This window comes from Sander vitreus, chromosome 6 (assembly GCF_031162955.1).
Source record: "Sander vitreus isolate 19-12246 chromosome 6, sanVit1, whole genome shotgun sequence".
Taxonomy (NCBI): Eukaryota; Metazoa; Chordata; class Actinopteri; order Perciformes; family Percidae; genus Sander; species Sander vitreus.
In genome coordinates this window covers 5,234,899-5,251,359 of record NC_135860.1, presented here as the reverse complement: position 1 = coordinate 5,251,359, position 16,461 = coordinate 5,234,899, and the positions used below count along the sequence as shown (strand labels likewise).

The 16,461-nt window shown below is 39.1% G+C and overlaps 1 protein-coding gene across 1 annotated transcript in view; it reads right to left on the bottom strand.

The window, feature by feature from the left end:
• The window catches only part of thsd7ab (thrombospondin, type I, domain containing 7Ab), a 123,133-nt gene that overhangs the window by 72,847 nt on the left and 33,825 nt on the right, over positions 1-16,461 (bottom strand). The window contains exons 5-8 of the mRNA XM_078251752.1: positions 13,479-13,547; positions 10,186-10,341; positions 8,020-8,223; positions 3,395-3,589 (exon numbers count right to left, since the gene is read on the bottom strand). Coding sequence (XP_078107878.1) covers positions 3,395-3,589; positions 8,020-8,223; positions 10,186-10,341; positions 13,479-13,547 — 624 coding nt within the window. The remainder of the gene's footprint in view (positions 1-3,394; positions 3,590-8,019; positions 8,224-10,185; positions 10,342-13,478; positions 13,548-16,461) is intronic.

Below are 16,461 nucleotides of genomic sequence, written 5' to 3'. Positions count from 1 at the left end.
TTATCTAGCTGTTTTCAGCAACAACAAAAAAAAAGCTCTGAGAAACCCACTGTACACTATCTGTCCAACACCAAAAGGCAGACATACACAGTTAGCAATTAGCTGTTAAACATAAGGGAGCATTTAGCAGCTAAAGAGCCAGATATGTCCCTCAGGAGTTAGTAGAGAACAAAAACAAGGCTTATATATTATACAATGTATGATACCAAAATGGGGCACAGTGGTAAGCACACTTGAGACATATTATGAGTCACGGGTATCTGCTATTTAGACGGAGCACATTTTCCCTACCTGATGCACACTCCAGGAGGGAGCTCTATTAAATCCAGCACACCTGACAATTGTTATTAACAGATTTTCTTTCCCCTGAAACTCCTGAATCTCTGTGACCCACTAAATGAAACCTACACTCACACACACTAAACCTCTGTATAATAAGAGTTTCCTGGTGTTCTATTGTTTAACAAATGCTTCCAACAGCCTTTACACCTTATATGTCAAATTGTTTGCAATTGTACATCAGGCTTGTATTCAACCAAGTGGAAACTAGCCATATAGTTTCCAACCCAGTCACACATATTTAATATCTTTATCTTTGATGAACAGAATATATCCAGCTTTTAAATCTCTGAGACAGCCTTACAACCATAAGGAATTTACCATAAGGTTTTGAACTTCAAGTTTGTTTCCCTGAGGCTACACACTGATTTATCTGATACTGACAGATTGTGTGTGTTTAACTGTAAAGGCTCAAGATAACCAAATGTTTATAGTTTACTTCATGATCTTTAATTTATAAATGGCATTGTTACTACTGTTCATCCCTGTTATTTGTGTATGTTGTATTGCGATATTTTATTCATAGCGCCATCAATCCTCTTATTCTATTACCTGATGTCTTTGGGGTACTGTAAGTGCTTGTTTTGAAGTTATGCACAACATGTATTGGAAACCCCAATTCCCAGAAACCTCAACTCAAGAAAACCATGGAAACGGTGAAAAAAAAGAGGTGAGCTGAATGGGTGATGTCAATACTCCATCTACGATACTGCCGTCAAATTAATTTAAGATCCTGAAAAGCACAAGTCTGAATAAGGATAACCTTCCCCACAAAAGTTGTTTTTTTACCTTCTGAATTTACTATATATATCTTATGTTACCAACTATAAATACAACCAGTGTATAGGTACCTATAAATGTGCATGTGTATTGCACTTTCGACCAATATAAGTACTTGTTTAAAAGGTGCTACATTTTATTATTAACAAATATTTATGCCATTCATTTTGTGAGGCAGTCAGGCTTCCAAACTGTTTAACATTGTGGTGACACTGAGTTGGATTTCAAAGGGAAACCTGCAATCAGTAATTAACAGCCACAATTCCCAGGGAAAAAAAATGAGTTACAGAGAAGTACAATGAATTTCATTTTTATCTTAGTTTATTGTACATATTAGTAAAAAAACTCAATTAAATGACATACATATATGTGTTTACATATTGTGAGATGGAGCTCTCTTTTCTGGTGACTATTAATAACTGCAAGTCACAGGTCCGATTCTCTGTGCACTACTTTGGAATGTACAAACTCCATCTATTTTTCCCTTTCCCTCTTTTTGTGTCTCCCTCCCATTTCTCTTGTGAGTTGGCAGTCAGTCAGTCAGTTGTTGGGTCGATGGAGCCCTCTCCGCTTTAGAGTAACTGCAGACACTTAGGGACTTCAGCAAAGATTGAGAGGCATTGCAGGACTGTGAGTCCTCCAAACCTGTATTTCGTAGCCGGAGTTGACAGAGAGCCAGCTCCATAATGAGCCGAGGTGTACAGTTGGGTCTGAATCACAGACCGCCAACTCAGACAAATCTCAACCTGATGGTTACTGAGCATGACTACCGTTCTGCTGACTGCGCCAGCTGACTAACAACGATGGCGATGCTTGTCCCAACACAAGCATGACATGGTGCCTCAAATGAGCATGAGCTGTTGCTGAACCATGACCTAGAAAAGCTGTGTGTTGGACGATGGGGAAAATATGAAGCCGCTTGTAGAAAACATAAACCATTTAGCAAACAAAGAGTGCATATGCGAGTTATTCATGTTTACAGGATAAATTACAGTTTGCTGGCTCATTCACAAAGAGCTGGAGCAATTCTCACAGAGCATGCATGTTGAAACATTAAGAGGCACATGGGCTGCATAAAGTCCAATAATAATCACAGTGAATTAAATGTAGGCAGTTATGCTAAATAGGTCATTAATTAGGCATATTGATCTATTAATTAGCACATAACTGTAGTTCCTGAAGTTTCAACACTGTTTGTTCTTCATTAATATGCAACACAGGAGCTGCAAAATATAATCAGATAATCTACTCTGCAGGGGCAACCTGTGGTGGAGAGACAAAGCTTCTTTCAGGTTTTGTTCTAGAGTATGTGTGTGATTATGTCATTAAAATGTGTCTGAACAAACAGCAGGATACAGTTTAATATACTTTCCTTTGTATTTCTCAACCATTCTAAAGCTACTACAACTACAGCTACTATATTTCTAGTCTAACATCAAAGATTTACCAAAAAGTTCCGGAAACTTTGGCACCTGTGAAAGACCTTTGATAAATACAGAAAGAAAATATGTCAATGCTACAGGCGAGACATGCAGTACATGAAGTAATACTACTGCAGAACAACAGAAAAAACAGCTAACACATTCAGGCTATTTCACACATGGCCAACAAGCCCTACACTGTATTACAACTGGTTGAATAAAGTCTTAATCAGTAATAAGTCACCCTAAAGCTGTTATGATAATGCCGTTTTAAAAACTGAAAACAAGCTAACAATGTATATTTTGCTACGTGTAGACACACAGCTAGAGGTTTTAAACAGATACCAGCAAACTCTAATTACAACTGTTACCCTCCATCACTGTGATCCACGCCACAACCATCGCAGTGACTGTGAGGAAAACACAAATAAACACACACACACACACACACACACACACCCCCACACACACACACACACACACACACACACACACACACCCAGATAAGATGCAGGAAAATGTTTGGAGACATGACAAAAAGAAGACAGAGAGACGCACAAGGAGATTTAAACCAGAGAGCACACGCATATGCAAAGAAATGATCTTGGAAATAGATTAAAAAAACTAAGTGTCAGGCGAGAAGACAGACCAAAAGAAATAATCACCAGGACTGATAAGCAGACTGTTTGAGATAAGGACAAATGCACATGCAGACAAGTGTGAAATGCAGACATTCAGTGAGTGACAGCAAAGGACGACTTGAAAGACCATGACTAAGCCAATTTCCAGGCCTCATCTGCATATATATCCATACACAACGGTGCAGAAGACTGAAGTCTGCAGGTGAGACTCACCTTCCCCGGCGTTGTAGGCCAGAATGGAGCGTGTCCTCATCTGCTTCCCCTCGATGGTCTTACTGGAGCAGGTCTGAGAGCAAGTAGACCAGGCTGTCCAATCACTGAGCACACAGTCCCTTGAGCAAGGCACTTCACACGGCACAGGCTCTGGAGCTGGGTAAGACGTGCAGAGATTCCTGTCCACCTCCTCTCCTGGAGAAAATAGTGATGGTAAGTAATACATTTGGGAGGAAGGAAAGTAGGACAGAGTGAAGCTGCATTTTAAAGTAAAATACATCCATATTGTCAGTTTATATTTTATAACGTGCTAATAGCAAAGTAACAATGGGGTGTTACATAAGAGTGGGCTTTAACTTTTGTAAGAAGGTTACAATGGGATAAACATGATGGGGTAACAGTACTTTAATCTGCTCACAATAATAAGGATATATCAGAGTAATATTGGGGGTAATACTGATGTATGATCTTAGGAACTATATAATGTAGTGAAGAGATTACGGTACTATGTTAATTATAGTAAAGTAATATTATAGCCTTTTTCAAAGGTCCCATATTCTCATTTTTTTGTTTCCTATGTATTTGTGGTTTCTACTAGAACATGTTTACATGCTTTAATGTTCAAAAAGCACATAATTTGTTGTCTTACTATCTGTCTGAATATATCTGTATTCACCCTCTGTCTGAAACCCTCCGTTTTAGCGCCCGTCTCTTTAAGTCCACCTCCCTGAAAAACCCCAGTCGACTCTGATTGTTCGTTATTTCCTTATCCTCCACATCTGCTCCTCTGCACAGCGTAACGGCTCTGTAGCGCCACTTTCTACCTATATAGAGTACAGTTGTGGCATCGCAACCGTACAAAAGTCCTGACGGCTCGCTTAAATGCACAGTTTCTGAATACTGTCTGTGTGCATTTCTCTGTGGATTGAGCATTTTGATACTTTGATACAAATAGCACCACAACCTGCTTTATAATAAAAACAAAACTCACTTTTAACAATATGGGGCCTTTAATACTAATGGGGTTTCAGGAAATCAACACCAGTAATTATGAAAATGAAATGCTGAAACTGAGACAGCCACTATTAAGGGTTATCACATAGACACTAACTAATCTGTGTTTCTGGGCCCAAAGGCTTCTGTTAAAAGTCAAAACAGGTGGTTTGGCATTTCTAAACTTGGTTTATTGGTTATTTATTTGGTGTGTTTGGTGGTGTTTCAAGGTAAACTGTGTTACTAAGAAACTACAATCTGTGTTTTCAGGTAATGACTCTGTAATGTACAAGTTTTTTATGATGAAAGCCAAAACAGGTGGTTTTGTTTGTGCATTTGATTAATGGTTGTTACTTTCTAAAATTCCATATGTGATTATGGATAAACATTGTAACTCATAAACAACCATCTGTGTTTCTAGGTATTAAATCACAGTATTTTCAGAAGAAAGTTGATTGTATTACATAAAAAAATAGAATGAATATTTAGCAAATGAGGGAAGGGGCATTTGTTTTTCTGTCAATTACTGATCACATCAGGGAATTGTCTTTATTAAGGTACTGCACTGACATTAGCCCATTATATTACCCCACAAGGTAAAAAAAGTTAACCGTGTATTACTCTTTTATTAAAAAACTGAAACCCTAATATTACCAAGATACCCTCATAAGTGTCACCTCTGTAACAACAACATTTCCTGTTTATGACCTTTGTTTGTGTTACCAAACTGCTATCATATTAACATAAATAGCTATTTTTTCTTATTATTATATTGGTTTATTTACCCAAATTAAATTTTGGGGTCTTCCACAAACTGTGTGCATGTTTTTACCCTCTTTTGTACATTTGTGACTGAATTAAATCCAAAGCCAAAAAAGGAGAACATACTGTATAATGGTGCTAAAGAGAAAATATTTGCCTCAGCTAAACACGTTGCTTTTACTTGCCAGTTGAGGATAGCCTGGGTGTTAACTTGGGCATTTATAATAAACTTCAGGGCTCAAAGATTTTTTTTTGCAAGAATTAGATTATCACCCTCACACTACACTTCAGTACAGAGACGGTTGGAGCAGCTGGGAAAATGAACAGCTGTGTGCCTTAATTGATGGCGCAATGTCAAACACAGAGCCCATTTTGGATTGTAGAGACGTGCTTGTTTTCTTAAGACGTCTGTCCCTTAGACAACTTGGGAAGTCTATTCTCTAAACTGGCATCAAGTATCAACTTGGCATTCTTAGACAGACTCATGTAGCTGGTTTAGAAACTAGAAGGAAATCTGCTGATATGAAGTGAAGATTTGAAACATATGGTAAAAGCAAAACACGCAGCAAGACTGTATTCTGTGCAGAAAAGGATAGATGTATTGTACCAGTGATGTGACTATCTGTTCTTTTGACATTGTTTGATATAAAGCAATCTTGAATTAGGCCAGGTTTACAAACATGACCATGGACTGTGGAGTTTACCGACATCTCATTCGAAGATTTATAGGTAAAATTATTTTTAAATATATTTTAATATTTTAAAGTTATTTCTTGCTGTCTGTTGAAATCTCCAGGCTGTTAAGTTGCCTAGTGCAGCTTTAAATCCAAACTTAACTGGGTAAAACCTTATATGCAAATAATATTTAATCACAGACTCACAGAGGTCAATGAACCTGTAAAGCATCAGCAATCTAAACTAAGCGCCACAAATAGCCAACAGCACTCTAACCACTTCTGTTACCATTTCTGATAAATCCTAAATGTACAAACGCTGTGCGTCACCACAGAAATAATTCAAAACATTTTATTTATATTTTCCTTATTGACATGACAGTTGATTATGACCCTTTTTATGCATTATCTGTATATTATATATTCATAATGATGCACTCTCGACCCTAGACATCTGACCATACTGTAAAAGCGATAGAACATGGAAAGAGCAAACTCACATGGGATTCCCACATTTTTACACTATTGTCAATGTTTTATTAATGAGCTCCTAGCATCAGCCATAAGTGGATTATATTAACCCACATACTCCTCTATGTTGCTTTATGTGCTGCCATGAACCAAGCAGAGAATATTTTCTCCTACCGATGCATACATCCAGGAAAATGTAAATTGAATTGAAATTTCAAGCAGAGGAGAATCGCTTGAGCTTCAAAAGTCAGAGCGGGCCTGACCTTTGCATTAAGATGTCACTTTGACAGATATGCAGTGAACCAATCATGACTGAACTCAGAAAGCATGAAAATAAGAAGTGACAAGGGACCCCAGCAGTTTTCAGGCTCACACAGAGAAAACATGAATGAGCAGAACACCCACTATGAGAGGAATGAGAGGAAGACCTCCATGCTTAGTGTGCAGAGAAGAAAAAGCTTGCTGCCTAAGTGGGCAGGCAGTCAGCATGGGGAATATCAATAGCCAGTTTCAATAACATTTGTATCGACCTTCGCCTGTTGTCTGGAGCCCAGCTGTGTGGCCTTTTCTTTTATGACTGGGACACACTCAGAAAAAAAATATATACAGCTGACATTGCACTGAAAACTCTCTGAGGCGAAAAGCGGACTGAAAATCCAAACAGAACAAATCAATTTTCATCAGATGAGGGAGTGAAGGTGGGGGAGATCAAGCAACCGAAGTCAGGGGGAAAAGAACAGTGCAGCGTCTCTGTTAGTGCTGCAGTACAGGTGGAGTAACCACTGGACCAACTTCACGGAATACCTGCAGTTGATGCAGGAACTGTGATTTGTGGGAGACATTAGAAGTGGGGAGTGGGGAAAACATGAACAAAGTCACCGCGAAGGATCATAAAATTAGGATTTACTGAGTACATTTGTGACTGAATGTGATTACTAGAGCTGTAGCACATTCTAACTTTACATGCTGAATAAATAAAAAATGCAATCTACACCTTGCCAGAAAAATAAAAATCAATAATGGGTTGTACCTTATTTTGTTGTACATTTGTTCACAACCTGAGGGCAAAAGGGAAGCCTGGAAAGCATCTCTGCATCGCCGCTCCTTTTATTAAAGATTTACAGTCATAAAGAGTAGCAGTAAAAATCAGTAGCAGCAAAGGGCACAAGATACTCCAAGACCCATGGCCACGGAGGATTGATTTGATTTAGCGAGAGTAAGGTTTAATTGTGCGTGCAGAGAGGAAGACTGTAATGAGAGAGACAGCGGGAGAGAGGTTGCAACGCTGAATCAGGCAGGCGTTAAAGTAGGAGAACTTTAACAGGGGGAGAGAGGGGAGGAGAGAGGGAAGGAGAACTGGAGGGAGAAGAGTCTGGAGAGAACTCCTCACAAAGTTGATGAATGGAGTCGAGTCATGGAAATCTCCTCACGTACAAAGTGTAAAGCGACAGTTGGAGGGTCAGTGGAGAGGTGATCTTGAAAAATATATAGTTTTTTCACACAAGGTCAGTCCTGCACTTCTTATTGCAAATGGAGGTGGGTCAAAAGCAAAACGCACTCGAAGGATGAGCAAGCAGCGAGTAGGAATTTGCCCGATAATGTCAATCAACAAATACTGTCTCTACAGGAACATTATGCTTATTTTTAACAAATGAAATGTACATGAGATTCATTCAGTAAAAGCTTGTACTCAAACAAAGAAACTGAATCCTCCCCTCTTCTCACCGTTGCTGGAGACACACTGGACCTGTGCGAGCTGAGTGCCGAGGCCACACGGCTTCTCATCGTCGGGAACACACTGATCTAGGTCGACCAGTTGCCAGTTGTAACAAGTGGGCTCGTCACACGGCACCGCCTCCACCAGGTGCGGGCAGTTTCCAGGCCCTCCTGTTGGCTCGTTGGTTACCTGTCTTTTTCTCAGTTTGAAACCTGCAGCGCGGCACAGAGTATAAACGCAGTCATCCACAAACTGTTCTACATTTAGAAACACATCAACTCTATCAACAATAAAATTACAGAACACTTTCTCTTGACGAGAGTAATTTACTCAAGAAGTACTTTATACTTCTACTTCTCTGCATATCAGAGTAACAGTTTGTACTTTTTACTCCACTACATTTATTTGACAGCTTTAGCTGTTAGTTACAGTTTAGTTGGGGTTTATTGTCACACATGTTCACAACAAAATCAAAAAATTCCAAAAACTTAATTAAATGTGTGTAGCACAACATTGTTTTTCATTATTCTCTACCCTGTTCAGCATCTCATGAGCCCTCTGATTTATCTTGTGACCCTTTGGAGGGGCACGAACCCTAGGTTGGGAACCACTGAACTAAACTTGTATACCGTATATAAAGTAGTTCAAACTAGCTCCACCTCGAACAGCTACAACAGTAAAATGCTGCTTACACATTGATGTATTAGTATTAACACTCTCATAATGTCATAGATAATAATGTATCAGTCAGTGGGCCTTTTTCTGCAGAATAAGTACTTCTACTTTTACTTACAGTAAGTGGAGTTTGAATCCAGGTCCCTTTCTTTGTAATGGAGGATTTTGAAACTGTGGCATTGGTGCTTTGACCTAAGTAAAGGATCTGAGTGCTACTTCCACCACTGATAGATGTTGAGGATTAGTTTGGTTTGGTTTGATGGCTGACTTGTTGAGACAGCTAATTAATACTCATGATAATATGAAAAAAATCCCTAAATGGACAAAGCTCGAGGCTGCCAGAAATCGAACCCTGACCATCTAGTTCTAGTATGAAGTTAGTTTTTTTCTTCTAGTAATGTCACAGAAGAACAGTCATTGAGAACATATGACCAATGAACCAAGTCATGCAGAAGTAAGCTTGTGACATTTTTCACAAGCTTCAGTGAACACAACGTGGATCACTTATTGCCCTTCACATACATATCGCATTCAATTTATTATTATATAATTATGTTTGCATGAACATTCTTAAATTATGATTTCACAGACTGAACAACATGCTAAATACTGATTAAAAAAAGGGTACATTTTATATTTAAAATATATTAATAATGTGGCTGCAACACCACCCAAAGCAATAGTATGTTTCCTATGTATTTTTAACAAGATGACCTGCTATTACTGGAGACATTAAATCATTAATTATTCAGTGTTATTCTCTGAAAGCTATAGGTAGGGCTAGTGGATAAGTAGTAAAAATAATAACGAAGATTGCAGCTTTATGAATGCTTTAAGACTCAACAATAACGTTTATGCAGTTCTCTTAAAAAAACTAATATAAAGAGCATAATCAGCATTTACTACATTGTAAAAACAGAGCAACAAATATTTTACAACCAAATGTTAAAGTGGGCAGGAAGGATCTGGAACTGCCTTCCGACACCTTTGATCAACAAGGAAATTAATCTGGTTTGCAGTTTCATACATGAAACACAGTGTATTTCATTCTGTGCCGTGAACTACAGCGATGCACAGCCATGACCAGTGTCAGCAGTTAGCTAGGTCACATGTCTGTAATAACAGCAGAACAGTCAAGTGTCTGTTATCTTAACTGCTAAAGTCAGTTGAGTGAATTGACGGTAATGTTGTCGATAGCCTACCGGTTACAAACAGGCTCCATAACGACACGCTAACACGCTGACGGATTCAATGGTTTTGTGTTTTTAGCTGAGCTTCACTAGAGAATATTGGGTTAAAACAGACAATGAAATAAAATGAAAAGAAGAGGTCATTGTTTACCACAGAGTGAAACTGTCAGTATGTATCGCAATGCTAGATGGATGAGGCAATGGCAACGAAAAAAAAAAAAATCAAATATTTTAACTGACCCGAGATAGTTAGGTTTAAAATAAATCGTTATAACCATGACGTCATCTTTTGGGACCATGTCTTCGTACCTTTCTTTCCAGCCTGGTCATCACAGTTTTCGAAGGTGCAGGGGCCCCAGGCGCCCCACGGCGACACCTCACAGTCAATGGGACAGGGGATTTGGCACAGCTGGGACCTGTTGGGGATCGGACCCTTGCACAGCTTGTTTTCCACGGGGCGGGAGGCTGTGCAGATGATCAAAAAGGAACACAAAATAAGCAGTACATAAAATGAACCTGCTTTACTTTGATTGTATTCTGTTTTTTTTTGTTTTTTTACCAGCATTACAATCAAAGGGAACAAGGGACATAAAAATGCTTATTTACTTTTTATTCCTGGCGTTAGAGTCCCTATAGAGAGCAGATGATAACCACAGTGAAAAAAAAAAAAAACATGTCTGTGAAGTAGACACTATTATCCCTTTGTTTTGTTTATCGCCTCCCTGTTAGCATGTCAGAATGATAAATTAGCAATGATTATCTCGCGCCGCGCCTTGCAGGCAACATAAAACATTGTGGAGCCTTGCCGGCCGACTCTCACCGGAGACAGGAGAGAGGATGCAACAATACAGCACTAACGGTGTAAGAGAACAGTGACAATGTCTTCGCACATGTTTATTTCATGAGGTGTAATTTTATACCTTCCTTCCCTCGCTGTGTATGATTTAAAAGGCCCTTTCCATGATGCATCTGGTGAGTGCATGCCTGTCTGAACTCCCACGGAGGAACTTTGTCGAAATAAAAAGGAGAGATGCTATCACCATGCGAGGCACAGCTCTGTGACATCTTTGCAGAATACATTTCTACATTTCTGCTGAACCGTACCACAATAAATAACTTTGATGTGTGGATTTTCTGAAGATACAGAGATTATGCATGTATGCATGCACATAAAATAGGTATGTTGGTGTCAGTGTCATTTCAAAGTAGTGCTACTGTATCTTCCAAAGCTGTGCCTCTATGTTTGTTTTTGGGTCTTTATTCGATACCAGAAGGTGGAGGTGATGGGAAATAGGACAGAGAAGGAAAAAGAGGACCTTTGCCTAGAGCCTCTGGTCAGACTAAATCCCAAAAGGTGGCATGTATGTGTTATGGGAATAATTCACACTCTTATTTGCTTACTTGCCAAAATTTTGATAAGGAGTTTGATACCACGCTCATGTCTGTACGTTAAATATGAAGCTACGAGCCAGCAGCCGGTTAGCTTAGCAAAAAGACTGGAAACAGGGAAACAGCACTGTCAAAAGGTAACAAAATCTACCTATCAGCACCTATAAAGCTCACAAATGAACATGTTATCTCTATTTTGTTTAACTTGTACAAAAACAAAGGGTCAAAACACCATTTTAAATAATAGAGGGTAAATAATAGAAATCGTCTGACGTCTAGTGTTGGGTTCCTTTTCTGTAGTCAACTAATGACACTGCAGTTCTCCATCAACACCTGTTAGTGAAAGTAGACTTTCATTTTAGTTTGATGGTACCGGAGAATAGGGAAAAACTGAATTGGTACCATCTGTTGTGGTATCTGTCTGAGATATTACATTTTTTTCCCACTCAAAAGGAGATCCAGACAACAGTGCTTCATAAAGGAAGCAAAATAAAAGACAAGTCATAAAATCACTAGGTTTATAAAAAAAAAGAATAAAAATGTGTTAACAATTTTTAAAAAGAAATAAAAAGACAGTTCAAGGAAATTAAAACTCAAGTCAAATCAGGAAATGTTAAAAGAAAAGACATAAAGGTGCTCAGCCAACCTGATTTCAACGGGCAGATAAAGATGGATTGATCTCAACTTTTCAAGTATGGAGTGAAACCTTTAAAATTTACTTTTTTTTTTATGGCGGCTATTTAGTGATTTAGTCATATAAAATCTCTTCACATGGTTAACCTGAGGCACTTTTTTTCTTGTATTCCAACTGTTCCTACAAGACATCTAAGAGCTTCAAGTTTCAGGAGAGCTTAATCATAATTTGAAATGCAAAATGGCTAATTCCTCTTACAAATACACTCAAAGTCAAATACTGAGTTTTCCGAGCCACTGCTAATCCACGTTTTAACTACACTGACTTCAATCTTTTAACATCAATCCATTTGGGGATACAAATTTAAGGACCAACAGAGTAAAGAAAAAAACTTTCATTACATCCTGCTTCTCTTGGAGAGAATCTATCTATCTATTTTACAGTGTGCTCTCCAGTGTGTTCATTTTTCTATGGTGCTGAACTGACAACAGAGGGGGAAAATCTCTAATGCACGTATGACTTATTGTCTGCAAAGCTGGAAAATGTCTCACTATCCAGATTCTGTTTGTGAGGGATCAACGTTTTTTCTCACAGTCTCTTCAAAGCTTCAACTCTTCTGCTCAGATTTTTTATGAGAGAATACAGAACATAACTTTGTTGTAATACTACTTGCTCCTTTGTTGGATTTGGCAACAATGCTGAGGCTGAGCAGTTAGGATAAAGAGTAGCAGTCTGGGCTTGTATCTTTGTTGAAATGTAAATGTGGTGTACAGTTAACGCCATCATAACTCTAAAGCGTCACAGTGGTGGGGAGAACCTTCAAAGTGTTGTTGAAATCAATATCTGAATTATTATTATTGCATTTATTCATTTTGTGATTCGTTGTTATGTTCAAAAGAGGAGAGCATAGGAAAGTGAAGGCTAAGAGAAGGGAGGGGAGGAGAAGAGAGGGGAGGGGAGGTAAGGAAACAAGAAGAGAGTAGAAGAGAGGAGAAATGACAAGAGAAGAATAAACAAGGTTAGAGGAGAGGAAAGGGGGCAGAGAGGAGAAAAGAGGAATGGAGAGGAGGGATACGGAGAGAAAATATTAGGAGAGGAAACAAGGACAGGATTTAAAAAAAAGGAAGGTTAGAGAAAAGAAAAGGGAGGAGAAGAAAATGAGAGGAGACAAGAGGGAAGGATAGAGGGGAACGGAAAGACTAAGGATAGAGGTAAAGAAAGGAGAGGAGAAATGAGGAGAAGAGGAGAAAAACAAGGAGAGAGGATAGGAGGAGAAATTAGTAGAGGAGAGGGAACAATGATAGAGGGGAATAGAAAAAGGAAGGATAGATGAAAGAAAGGTAAGGTGACAGGTTAGGAGAGCAGATGAAAGAAAGGAAGAAGAGAGGAGGAGGAGAGGAAACAGGAATACAGGATAGGTGAGGTGAGGAGAGTAGAAGAGAGGAGAGGGAAGGAAGGATAGAGGAGACAATGAGAACGGGAGTGAAGAGAAAGGGAAAAGGGAAAAAAAGAGACCTGGGAGGCATAAAGCAAAGGAAGGAGCTGCAGCTTCGTTATCAGCGTGACTAAAAATACCTACCTGTTATCTGGAAGGTGATGGAGAGGAGAGGGGGGACACTAGGCTTCTGCTGGCTTTGGGTCTGACCTGCTGCAATTACAGGGGAGATAGAGCTATTAGCTACACACACACACCGGGGAGACTGAAGCTCTATCACACAAACACACACACACACACACACACACACACACACACACACACACACACACACACACAGTGAAGGGAAACAGAGACAGGCAGAGACTAATGCAACAGCAACTGGGCCTCGTATCCTGGGCTTGTTTACAATTAAGCTTTAAGAGCAAGACTAAATCTGTCTTTTGTTGTTCATTGATTTTGTGGTTTATGATCAAAAGCCACAATGACTTTTGGTGATCATGTCATCTCATCAGTTGGAGATTTTGAAAGTAGTTTACAGTCTTTTTAACTTAATAGTGACAGACTTAATAGTTTAACATTTTATGCTCATTTGTGGGGCTTTTTTCTCAGATTGAGGTGAAATTATGGATATCGCTGTCATGTCTCTGTGTTGAGTCACAGGAGCAGGAGTTAGGATGTCATTAGCTTAGCATAAACATTGAAAGCCGGGGAAACAGCTAGCATAGCTCTGTTCAAAATACACCCACCAACAGCGCTACATCAACATCAGTGTGTGGTTTAAGGAGGAGTTATGAGCAGGAATGCCTTGGCAAAAAACAGCCAGGCTTAGTGACTGTGTGTAGCATCTCAAAGCCTTGTAAGGTTGCCTGTACAGAAATGAAAACCAAAGCCATTCTGGCAATCCAGTCTGTAGCTGGAGACTGTGCACTAGGTGCACGAATAAACATTTGTTGGTCAAGAAATAGCTCAACAACTTACATTTCTTTTCATGTACAGATTTAACAAACAACACATTGTGTAAATAAGACAGCCTAAAATATGTTGGTACTGTAGGCATATGTTTGAAGTAGGTTAGCTGTTTCCCTTTGCTTTCGGTCGTTATGCTAAGCTAGGCTACTAATATCCTGACTCTAGCTCTGTATTTTTAACGCATGAGACATGAGACTGATATCCATTTTCTCGTCTAACTCTCCGAAAGAAAGTGCATTTAAATTTTTTTTTAACTATTCCTTTCATATCTTCTGTCACTTTACTTGCCCGCACTGTGATTTTCTAACCTGCAATGTCAGTATGAACTTGAGAATTTGAATTCTTGAAGTTTGAAAACCCCTCCTAATACAGTATTAAGTACACAGTCCAGTTTTTTTAAATACTGGAAAAGGTGAGCAAAATGCCAACTCCCACAGGGTTAGGAGAAGAGCTTCAGGGATCCATATGCTCCAGCAGTTGAGCAGAAACCAAACCCAAAGTTACACAGCCTTAGCTGAGGAAGTGCCGGTTAATGTTATTTAGCCTGCAATACTGATCAAAGGTCAGATCGGAGCTACTCCCCCGTAAAGATTAAGGTCAAGGTTTAAGAGGTGGTAAGCTGATTCCAGATCTTGGCCTGAGGGTATCTTCCTCCGCTTTTGCATGCTGATATTTATCCATGAGAGAGGGAAGTGGTGTGCTGGGGGGATTACCCCCCAACAGCAGGGAGAGAAATCCTGCACCAAGAAGATAAGAACTTTATGCGTATATGTGCGTGTACTGTAAAACTCACACACACAAGTCTAGCACATTCCTGCACAGCCGGACCTGGCAACGCTGCTCTCAACATGCTTGTATATATGATCTATGTATTTTAACAGAGGTTATAGGCGCCTTTAAGATAGATAGATAGATAGATAGATAGATAGATAGCACATAGGAAGAACATACAATCTCATAAAGTATTCCTGAAATGTTCTAATATTATACAATATGCTTTGTCTGAACAGTGTCTGTTGATTGATTTAATCTTGGCTACTGGACTCATTATTTTTTGAAAAGGGCCGATACACAAAGAATAAAGGACTGCAGATCAATTTAAGCTCTGAGAAACAATACTTTAGCACAGCAAATGCACTGTTAGCTTTCCCTTCACAAGTCATTCATAAAAAATTCATTCAACATCAAGATAGCTTTAGGTTAATAATAAAAGTAGAAGATGAAATATAAAAAAGAATAAAATGTAATTGAGCTAATTGCAGTTCTATATAGATAAAACGTTCTATATGAATAAAGTTAATTAAAGCCTAAAATGAACAAAATTGTAGGCAGCTTATATCTCCATGCATCCACAACTTCCACTAAACACCACCAGAATGGATAGACTGAGCTTAAAGCTCTTAGTTTGCGCTAGAGGAGTATCTCTTCACATTTGGAACGAGTGGTGGCCGGGCAGCTCACCTCCTCTTAGACTTTGTCACTCTCTCTCACGCGATCATCACCGTTGGCCTCCATAAGCCTAGCCTTAACTAATGTCTTTAATACCCTCTTTAGGAGTGCAGCTTTGACTTTAAGCTGGCTTGACAAGTGTCAGAAATGGATGCCTTTGCATTTGTGACCAGTGACAAGTGACAGCAGGACACAGGAGCAGAAAAATACTTGTTTTAAATGACTCCCTGTTTGGTTTAAAAGCAGAAAATGGCAGCGGGTAGACGGCTGTTTGGATGTTCAAACAGAAACTTTGAAGCTGAAAATGTAGCCACAGTGGGATATTTGAAGACAGAAGATAAATAGAACATGCTACAGTGACTATTAATCAAATGCAGTATTGTATGTCATTGTATATTTGGACATGAGTCAACATGTAGGCTTATATATGTCTGTTGCAAGCATTTGATGTGCAATTATCTGCTACAAATCCAACAAGGGATGGCAGATCTTACACACTGTGTGGGGGTTTGGAGAATGTAAGTTGTCATGTAATAGCGCTTGATCAAATTTATTTGAGTTACACTTGAGAGTACAACTGCTTTGTTTTTAGGCTGTGCTGTGTGGCATTGTAAAATTTGACATATGTAACAGTGGTGTTGACTTTGGTTACAGTATCGAAGGAAGAGGGTTGACAGCCTCAGGAGATCAATACAATTTAAATGTG